The sequence below is a fragment of the Condylura cristata genome, unplaced genomic scaffold (assembly GCF_000260355.1).
Source record: "Condylura cristata isolate star-nosed mole 26May11 unplaced genomic scaffold, ConCri1.0 scaffold00008, whole genome shotgun sequence".
Lineage (NCBI taxonomy): Eukaryota > Metazoa > Chordata > Mammalia > Eulipotyphla > Talpidae > Condylura > Condylura cristata.
Window position 1 is genome coordinate 8,760,034 of NW_004567109.1, and position 10,609 is coordinate 8,770,642.

A 10,609-nucleotide genomic window follows, 5' to 3' on the forward strand; every position below is an offset into this window, starting at 1 on the left:
ACTGACCTGGAAGAGACTGTCTCATCAGTAACTTAAGAGTTGCGTATCCTTCGTAGGGCAAAGTTGACAGACAAGTACTTCTGCTTGTCTGCTAGTCAAAACCACTACGGTTTATTGAAACAAGTAGACTCTAGTTTTAAATCAATTGTCCAGCATTTTTACACACACACAATCAAAAACAACATTCAGAGGTTTACAAGTAGTTGGGCTAGCTAGGGCCTCAGAGTTTCCCTGAAGCTATGGGGAATATACTATCTTACTTAAATCATTATACAGGTTTAACAGTAAGACACAGAGAACCAGAAGATAACCTTTAATCCCCAGCACAATCCATAATGTCATTAGATGAACCAACATATTACATGACAACATATTAAGTGGACAAAATTTTAATCTATGGACAAGTGAAATACTTTCTTTTTTTTTTATTTTATAAAAGTTTATTTTATATTTTTACATTTTTTTTTCCATCTCAATTGTAGTCCTCACGGGTTTCCCATCACCAAGTCACCCGTGTGCCATCACCATAATCCCGTGCAACAAGTGAAATACTTCAATAAAGATTTGTATTTTTTAAATTAAGTAGTACTTACAAGTCTAGTAATTAAATATCACTCTTGAGGAGGATACTGACCCTTTGAAAATGTCCTGTTTGCTGAGTCTTTCTGACTGCACCAGTTGATAGAGTAATTGGCCCATGTGGTCCCTGGTGATTTGGCTCCTTTCCAAGGTGGAATCTACTCCCATTCTTACAAACACATGTAACAGGCCTTGGGCATTCAACTCCTCCACACACTGCATGGCTTCCTGTTCAAAGAGTAAGTAAAAGTTTAATTCAGTCTAGACAGTATTACTTATGTGTTAAAAAATTGTAAAATCTATGACAAAGTCAGTAGAAAGCAGCATTGGACAAGACAGTTTTCATGTTATAAAAAAAAATAGAGAGCGCAGTAAAACGCAGGCTGATACAGACCATATTAGTCGTATTTAAAACAAAAACAGTGTGTCTTTATGGTTACCATCTCTGGGTTAACAATCTATTCAAAGAGCACTCAGAACCAGAGTCAAAAAGTATTTTTTACACAATGTTTACCTATCTTAAGATCACTTAAAAATTTTGACAATGGAATATTATGAAATATAAATTCAATAACCTGAATCAAAGTTCTTTAATATGGAAAACCAAGGTAATTCTGTTGGAGTATGATCATACTTTCAAATCTTTAATGAAAAAGGTCTTCCTTCACAGGAAAGTTAATACAGTTAGTATAAGAACTAAAAACCTGTGAAGATATTCTTGCCGTGCTGCTTATGATCTGGTCTTTATCATGGGGTATCTGGCTACGTGCTAACCTTTAATCTGGAGGGTAAAGGCCTGGCAGCCAGTATCACAGACTCACCAACAAGGCTGTCCCTGCCCTGCCCTCAGGCAGATCCTGAGCAGAAAATGCTTTGATCCAACCTCTGAATGGATTAGCTCTTGGGAAGATGTGTGTGAGAAGGGTGGCTAGCAGACTGAAAAGGGAATATATAAGGTGCTTTATTCTTCCCCTGCTACCTTAACACATCACCCACACCAAAGAAATGAAATAATATACTGTATGCATACATATCTTTACTTCAATTTAGATACACTGATTATTTGCTTTCCTTTTTCTATATATCTAGGAAGTTTAATGTGACACAATAAAATCAGTGAAAATAGGACCTAACAGTACAGGTACAAATTTTCACAACTGTCCTTAGATGACCAATGAGGTTTTGTTGCTGTTCTAGGCTGAAAATCCAGTACCACATGTCAGGTCTCTTCAGGCTCAGTTAATCTAGATCAGTCGTTTTTTTCTTTTTATGACTGCCATTACCCACTGTTGGGAAATACTGTTTCTTGTGTACACTTTAGTCGATCAATCCTATTGCCAGGCTCATCTATATCTCACACACACTTATAGTCTACTAAACAAATCACAACTCACCCTTCTAACTGCAAACTTCCAGAACATTGCCATCTATCCCTTACACTCTTTATCCCTGGGGCCTTTGCAGCATGTGTGTTAAAGCCCATCATGATCATTATATGCCTTCTCAAAAGAGCACACATAAATGCAAGCTTTTGCCCTGTGTACTTAACAAAATGACTATCTTCCAATGGGAATTTATTCTGTATAAATAAATAGGTCAGTTGTTATCATGGTACTTTAATTTCATTACCGTTTATAACCTTGGCCTTCCCCGTGATTTTCTCAAGATTTGAGTCTTCTTGTCTTTGAGCTCTCATCTGAAATGAGCTCCCAAACGCTACAGTGGCTACAGTCTCTGTGACTGTCCAGTCACTGGCTATCATACCACTTAATGACAATTCTCTGCACTGAAGCATTATTTTTCTTTTTGTAATTAATGCTTATTTATTACCTATCTTTAAGGTCAGCCATGTCTGTATCTCCCACTAGGATATAAGCTCCTTAAAAGCCCCATTAAACTATGTTGCCCACCACAAATATTACAGTACATTGAGCAGTGTTTCCTGAGCTGTGTTTGGTACATTTTAGGCACACATTAAATACTCACCTAAAAATAAAGGTCATTTTGGTACATTTTAGGCACACACTAAATACTCACCTAAAAATAAAGGCCGCGGAGTCAGAAAAATCCTGACCATGCCACCTACTACTAAGTTTGGGAATGTAACAGTTTCTCAGCTCTGACTTCCTGGCATAGTGAGAACTGCACCTAATATGTATGTACATGCACTTGGCACAATGCCAAGCACAAAGCAAAGACTCAATAATACTAATTTGTATATCATTAACAATAGCAGCACCTGAGAAGATGTAAAAAATAAACAAACCCTCCTCTTTAGGATGAGCTCTTTAAGCCTCTAACATGACAAGTAAGTATCCTAATGGTAACAAAATAGTTTATGCACTGAAGTTAGAAGCCTGGCTCTGAGTCTGAGGCTGCCAATTATCAGCAGCAAGACCGATAGCAAGTTGTTTGTATCACTGATCTCAGGATTCTTTCCTGTGGAATGGCTATTATAAAAACATTAACATTAGGATGATGTCAGGATTAAATGAACTAAAACATGCATCTATAATAAGTCCTCAATCTATGTCCACACAATTAACTGGTTCTTAGTGCTGCCTCTCCTAGTGCTGCCTCATACATCGAAGGCAAAATAAAATTCCTGAGTCATAACTGACTTTCCCTTTCATACTGCAGGCCTGGCCCAGGGCTAATGAAGGACTCTTCAAAGGGGCTCTTGTGTTACTAACGTCTTTTTCTCCGTATTCCTCCAGTTCATGCTTTTTCCCTTTCAAAACATTTGCTGCTTACTAACTGTACATTTCTCAAATAAAAAAAAAAAAAGTTTTAAATATTATTTTATTTGGGCCCTCCCTGGTGGCGCAGTGGGTTATGATGCAGCACTGCAAGCTGGCTGCAGCTGCTTCAGTATGAGTTCGATTCCTGGCCCTGGAGGTGACCCACATGACACAGCAGACCTCTCCTGACCCACCCGCAGATCCCCTCAGCAGTGTATTTCAGTGATCTGCTTGTTCTGCTCCCTACTGTCTCTGGTGAAGCCTCTCACACCCTTGTACCTCTGGCCTGTGTCCCAGTTCTGTATCATAAATAAATAAATCTTAAAAAAAAAAAAAAGACTTATTTTATTTATGCATGTTAAGAACTGTGGTGTAGACCAGAGGTTGGGGAATGAGGGTGAGAGGATTCCCCAGACAAAGCACGAGGAACAGAACAGACAGATCTACTGAAAACCACTTCTGAGGGGAGCAGCAGACGAGTCAGGAGAGGTCTGCTGTGCCATCTGGGTCATGTCCCTGACTGGGGATTGACCTTGTATTGCAGTGGCTGCCAACAGCTTTCCAATCCCTGCTCCACCAGGGAGGTCCTGCAAATCATTTCTAAAGCCAATCTCCAGTGCTCCCGTCCACACTGACTGTTTTTCATCTTTTCTTCAGCCCTTTTAATTACTTCTAAGTCTTCAACATTTTCCAACTTCTTTTCACAGAACAAAATAACTACCAACTTTCAGTATTCTTTATTCTCCAGGAATCTAAGGGATCAGAGCATAAGAAGTATGTTCTATGACCTTCTAGTTAGTGTTCATTGACTTTTCACTGAGGCTATGTGACCCTGAAAAACTGTGAACTTCTTTGTGCCTGTTTCTTACTAATGAAATAAAAAGTGATGCCAGCCAAACTTAAGAAAATTAATGAGAATGACAATAAAATAACTGAAGATCATCACAGGTAATATACAGGGAGCCAGGAATGTCTCATAATAACGTTTTTTTCCATTAATATCAAAGTCACTTGTCCATCCCATACTGGGGATATACTGGTACCTGGTCACTCTTTCTTCCACTTGCTCTTGTAAGCTACAGTATCAATTTAAAAGGCAGAAGTGCACCAGAGTTGTATACATTGAAAAGTGTTGGGCCTGGATTACTAACTCTCAATCTTATCCATTCAAAATGACAACTCATTTTGACCAGAATCAAGTTACTATTGCGCTGCCACAGGGCTTCTGTGTTTTCTTTTTTCAAAGTTTCATTTACCTTAAAATCATTAATATGTAGAAATTCATCAATAATAGATCTGGACTTCTTTACCACGTCCTCTTCTGACAAGACAGGGCTGTCAGCGACTGATGTTGCTGGAATTTCTGGTCTTGTTACTAGTGAGGTTGAAAAATTACAAAGTAAAAATGACAAAAATTATCATTAAAATGATAGTATTATTGTTGACATTTATGATCATTATATTGTTTTTTTCAGTAACAGCATTAATGTAGATACAAATTTGACAAAGCAAGATGCTTAAAAAGTAGAATACAGAAGCATTAATCTCAGAATAGATGCACAGTGTAACTTTTTAAACTACAGTAAATAAAAGGACATAAGGACTTTAAATCAAGTTTTAAAATCAGGCGGGTTGGCTTCTTTTGACCTCTGCCCTGTCTCTGTGTGGAGAGCACAGAAAGGGCTGCGTAAGTCCAGCCGGACTGACCTTCAGTGGCGGTGGGACCGCAGTGCGGGTCCCTAGTATCAGTTGCTCAAGATGTTCCTCTAATTCTTAATTTTTAAAATTGTTATAATTTTTTTGGTAGTGCCGCTCTATTTTCTGAAAGATTTATTTATTTATACATACAATAACTGGGGTAGAGGTCAGAGGGGTCCTGGGGAGAGGTGAGAGGATTCACCAGAAACAGAGCGGGGAACAGAACATGCGGACTGACTGAAATACACTGCTGAGGGAGCAGCAAGTGAGACAGGAGAGGGCTGCCACGCCCTGTGGGTCCGCTCCCTGGCTGGGGAGCAAACTAGTGCTGCAGTGGCTGAGGGCAGCTTTACAGTGCTACACTTTAACCCGCTGAGCCACCAGGGAGGGCCTGGTAGTGCCACTCTTAAATGGAATGCTCTTTCCTGCTGCTTCATACCTGTCTCGCCCTGCAAATCTGTTTTAATTTTCTATTTGTCTTTCTGAACATAGGAAATCATCCCTGACACTCCTCTGTGCTAAATCTACATGGCTCTCTGACTATTCCTTTCCTTCAAAGCACTTTCCTACACTTGTATTTAGAATCATTTTTAAAAAGATTTATTGATCTGTCTACAAGAACTAAGGTACAGGCCAGAGGTGTGGGAGGTGAGAGGACTCAACAGAGACAGAATAGGGAGCGGAACAGGTAGATCTACTGAAAGACACTGCTGAGGGGAGCAGCGGGAAAGACAGGAGATGGCGCCATAGGTCTATGCTTTAACCCCTGTGCCACCAGGGAGGACCCTGTACTTAGAATCTTTTATGGAATTATTTAAGAAAGGTCTTTATGACCCTGCAGGCTGAAGGCCAAAAACAGGGACTAAGTGTTCAGAATTACTAGGTGCTTAGTAGGTTATGTGGTGAATGAACAGATGACCCAAACTTTTATAATAAACATGCATAAGGTAGTTGTGCTGCATTATTCACTGTACTCAAGGTATTTTCATTTTCTGTCTTCTTAGGTTGCTGAAATACCTACTGAGCACAGTCCCTAAAGCTAAAAGAGCTGAAGTCTCTATCTGTTGGGAGAAGGCATTTTAATTTGCCACTGAAATCCATTTAAACACTATAGTTATGAGCATCAATACAAATAGTGAAACAAACAAGAAAGCTATAGAAATGTCATAAACAACCAATATGATTTCAAGAGTAAGATTTAAAATACAGAAAATTATTTTTTTGCTGTCATTATTATCATCATTCTACCTAATACATTTTGAAAACTACATTTATCAGGTAATGTTGTAGCTATTCACATGTATTAACTCTTCATCTAGTCTTCATATTAACCCCACAAGATAGCTATGCTTATGAGCCCCATTTAACAAAAGGGAAACAATAATACAGGCTAAGTGCACCAAGTCAAAGCATAGTTCTATGACGCTATCACAGCCGCTGCAGCACTCAGTTCGATCCCCTCAGCAGTGGACTTCGTGGATCTGCCTGTTCTGCTCCCTACTCTGTCTCTGGTGAAGTCTCTCACCTCCTGCATTCCTGAACTGTACCCCAATTCTATAAGTAAATAAATCTTTAAAAAGGTAAAAAAAAAAAAAAAAAAAGAATTTTTACAGCATTAATTGCATCAGTTTTTTAGGTATAAACAAACTAAACACATGAAAAGACCACAGAGGATACACCAAAGAAGATAAAGGCCAAAAAGTCCACCTGATACCTTCTTTTTGGTTTGCCCTGCAGCAGGCTTAGTAATGTCAGACTGTTTCTACAACTGAAGAATTCTACAGTGCTATGTGCTCCTATGCCAACGGGCAGCGAGGTGTTATTTAGGGAACCTGTAAGACACCTGCTTGGTATGCATGAGGACCTCATCACTGTGACAGTTCACAGAAAAGGGCGTAATTTACAAATTACTCAAAAAGGAATGCCTAAGGCTTGAAATCCATGTTACAAGTCACAAACGTGTTATTTATGGCACTATCCTTACCCTGGAATGTTTCTGAATTTTACTCTGGCACAAAGTCTCCTTTGTACTTTCCCTCCCAAATGTCAAGTCCGCCCTTTATAAGTATCCAGGCCTCTCACCTGCCTCTCTGGGCTTGTTTCCGTCAGCCTCGGTGGTGCTCCTGTCCAAGTCCACGCCTCCTGTAAGCTGCTTCACAGCCTCTAGCATTTCTCTTCGCTGCTCTTCTTGAGACTGATTGTCTAACACGTCTTTGCTGCTGCCGCCCCGCATGAACGTGCCTGCACGAGCTGGCCCAGATGGAAGGGGCTTGTCATTCTTCTCTCTGCCCATACTTCCTCGACTTAAAGACAAAATAATACTTTTTAAAAGAAAGACCACCCACTCCCTATGTATTTAAATTACAAAATAACACTAAAAGTATGGGCTTATTGTTTCACAGATAACTTCAGAGGTGTGAGGCACCAACCGTGTGTGTATTTTTTAATTTATTTATTTATGCATGCAAGTATTAAGGGGAAGGACGTCCTAAAGGAACTCTGCGGAGTCTTGTGCACTCCACCCCCTACTCCAGCTTTCTGGACCCTACTCCCTGCTCCAGTGACTGGAAACTACAACTCCCAGCAGTACCAGGGAGAGAACTGTAAGAACCCAAGGGCCGAGCTAGCAGGAATTCTGGGACATTTGGGGGATAAATAGGTGGTGACTGCATCTCTCACTCTAGCTAGGGAAACGTCCAGACCACCTGATTCAGTGTTTTCAGTCAGCCTAACCTTAAGGTATTCCAGTTACTTTGTATCCTGCTCTCTTTCCCTAGGCTGTTTCCTATTCCTTTCCCCTTTTGTAAATAAACCCTATACTGACCCTTTTGTGTGTGCCTGCAGTACAACTGAATTGTGAGTGCGCGGGTGAGGCCCCACAGACAGGCCGCCCAGTCCACTTTGGGCTACCCTGTAACACAAGAACTAGGGTGCGGACGAGAGGGTGTCGGGGGTCGGTGAAAGGACTCACCAGAGACAGAGTGGGGAGCAGAACAGGCCGACTGACTGAAACACACTGCCGAGGGGAGCAGCGGGAAGACAGGAGGGGTCTGCTGTGTCCTGTGGGTCAGCTCCCTGGCCAGGAACAAACTCGTGCCTCAGTGGCTGCAGCCAGCTCTACAGTGCTGCACTTTAACCCCTTGCACCATGAGGGAGGGCCCTGATTATATTTCAAAATGTACTAATATATGAAAAGTAAAATCAGTAAGTTAAAGAGAATTGTAAGCTAGAATATACTTTTTATTTAAAAGTTAAACGATGCCACTGACTTTAAAATTTTCAGTGTCCCCTGGTGGTGCAAGGGGTTAAAACACAACACTAAGAAGCTGTCAGCACCACTGCAGCATGAGTTCAATCCCCAGGCAGGGAGTTGCCCTACACAGCATGGCAGACCTCACCTGTCTCAGGTGCTGCTCCCTCAGCAGTGCACTTCCTCCATCTGCCTGCTCTACTCCCCGCTCTGTCCCCTCACCCCAGCACCTCAGGCCTACATCCCAAGTCTTATATGTGTAAATAAGTAAGTCTTAAAAAAAAAAGTGACAATTCCTTTTTCAGTTAAAAAAAATATTTTAAGAATAAGGAGGACAGTGATGAGTATATGGACTAAATGAGTGAAAGGAAAAAAGGAAAACAGAACACCAAAAGCACATATCTTAGAAGTTACACAATAATTTTTCATTTATTCAGAAACTTCAAATAAATGGAAAATAGCTGAAAACCAAATAGTGAAACAAAACTTTGCCTAGCCAAGTCACACATTTTATTCATCTTCAGAATCTTCCTATCTCCTCAGTTAGTCCTCTTTTAGACATTTCTAACCAGCTCAGCAAACAGTTCTGTGGCCATAGCAGATGAGAAGTAGATAACTGAGAGAGGGAGAAGGCAGGACAGCAATAGCAGTCTGACACTGAACAAACACAAATACTCAGAAACAGCCACCAGGGGAGATTTATGGCAGGGCAGTCACTAACATCAATAGCACAACTCATGGCAATCCAAGACATTAAAAAGTTGATTTGTGCTAAGAAAGAAGCCAAGGAAATGTAAAAAGTTCAGAAAATCTACTGAAACAAAATGACTGAAAGCTTAAAGAAAAATCAGCTCTTTTAAAAGTGTTTCAATCAAAAATGTTGTTCTGTCATGTCCTTTAAGCCACAAGCCTGAGAGGATAAGGTAATGTAGCATGCTCTGAGGCGTTAGTTTGGAGAGCCCTGCAAATCTAAGATTCTTTGTTAGGCTGGCTTTCTTAACGCGCAAACCATTAGATAGCTGCCAGGTAATGTGCCCTGCCCTTCCAGGCCACCTCAACTCCACCAGTGAGTATGTTTTTATCCTAGAAATTAGGGTGTAAAGATTAGAGGAGGAAAAGAAAAAGGTAATGAATCTTAGAGATGGAAGGAATTCATCACATTCACTTTGGAAATTAGTACAATTTAGGTGGGGGGTGGAGGAGGGTGGGGAGACAGAGAGAAAGAGGGTGGGAGAGAGATAAACAGAACAGTCCTGAGTTAACAAGGACAGTGGGGCTTCTCACCTGGTTAAGGTTCTTCGGGAATCAAACTCTAAAGGTGTAGATGATGTAGACCCTGAGGGTGCTGGGGGTTGCAAAGCAGAGAATCGATTTAAACTGGAAGCACTTGACCGCAAGGCATCTATAGATGTTGAGGATTGAGAAAAAAAAAATACTAGTCACATGAGTAAAACGCAGCTTTTATTCATCTACCTCTTTAGGGCCTGAGACTAGGCATTTCCAGTAAGCCTACCCAGGTGACACGAATCTCCTGGTTCACAGACTATACTCTGAGAAGCAAAGTGTTAGAAGGCACTGTATCTAAAAGAGAATATAGAAATCTTTACTACAACCACTTGCTCCTTCAAAAGCAAATTATTCTTTGCAGGGCATGGGGGTGAGGGTGGTAAGCAGATGACGGGAGTGAACAAAAATCATTTCACTTTATTTTAGAATATATCCATGACACCATCCCTCATTTTTGTACAGTGTACGATTTCCCTGTAAAATTCCCACCAATTCACCAGCACTCGATATAGCCCTCTGTGCTCTTCCCACTCCAAAATTATTTCACTTTTAAAAAGGTAACTATACATGTGTGATCTCATGTGAGTTTGAGTGAACGATGAAGTTCTTTTTAATTTAAGGAAGGCAAAATTTACTTAGTAAAAAGGTATTGTGGGAAGATTAACAGTCAAGTTTTTCTTCCATTTGGCTTTAGCTACAGAGAGATGTTTTTGTGATGGTCTGAACATTTCTGTCCCAATGTTAAGTCTCTTAAATCTAACCTTTGGGAAAGATTTTTTAAAAGTATTTCACTCCAATTCTTTATTCTTTTACAAGTCCCTAAAGTTAAATACGTCTGGATTTTCATACTTTTTTCCCCCAGCAAAATCAATTTCCCTTTTTAACTTGGGGTCCCAAGTGATTTCTCTAATTACACTGATGTTGCGCACAACAAGGGACTCTTAAGAGATTCATATCCTGAAGAGCCCAGCTGAATGAAAACTATTTAAAATTTTATTTAAAACCCAATGATCCCTCGAGAGGAGGAAACCTCCCAGTGATGTTAGTAAAAAGA

At 40.4% G+C, this 10,609-nt stretch overlaps 1 protein-coding gene across 13 annotated transcripts in view; it reads right to left on the reverse strand.

Moving 5' to 3' along the window:
* EIF4G3 (eukaryotic translation initiation factor 4 gamma, 3) overlaps positions 1–10,609 on the reverse strand; it is a 236,988-nt gene that overhangs the window by 19,096 nt on the left and 207,283 nt on the right. For all 13 annotated transcript variants that reach the window (XM_012722291.1, XM_012722292.1, XM_012722290.1 and 10 more), the window contains 4 exons: positions 9,553–9,670; positions 7,101–7,321; positions 4,577–4,695; positions 635–807 (listed from right to left, as the gene is read on the reverse strand). In XM_012722291.1, coding sequence (XP_012577745.1) covers positions 635–807; positions 4,577–4,695; positions 7,101–7,321; positions 9,553–9,670 — 631 coding nt within the window. The remainder of the gene's footprint in view (positions 1–634; positions 808–4,576; positions 4,696–7,100; positions 7,322–9,552; positions 9,671–10,609) is intronic.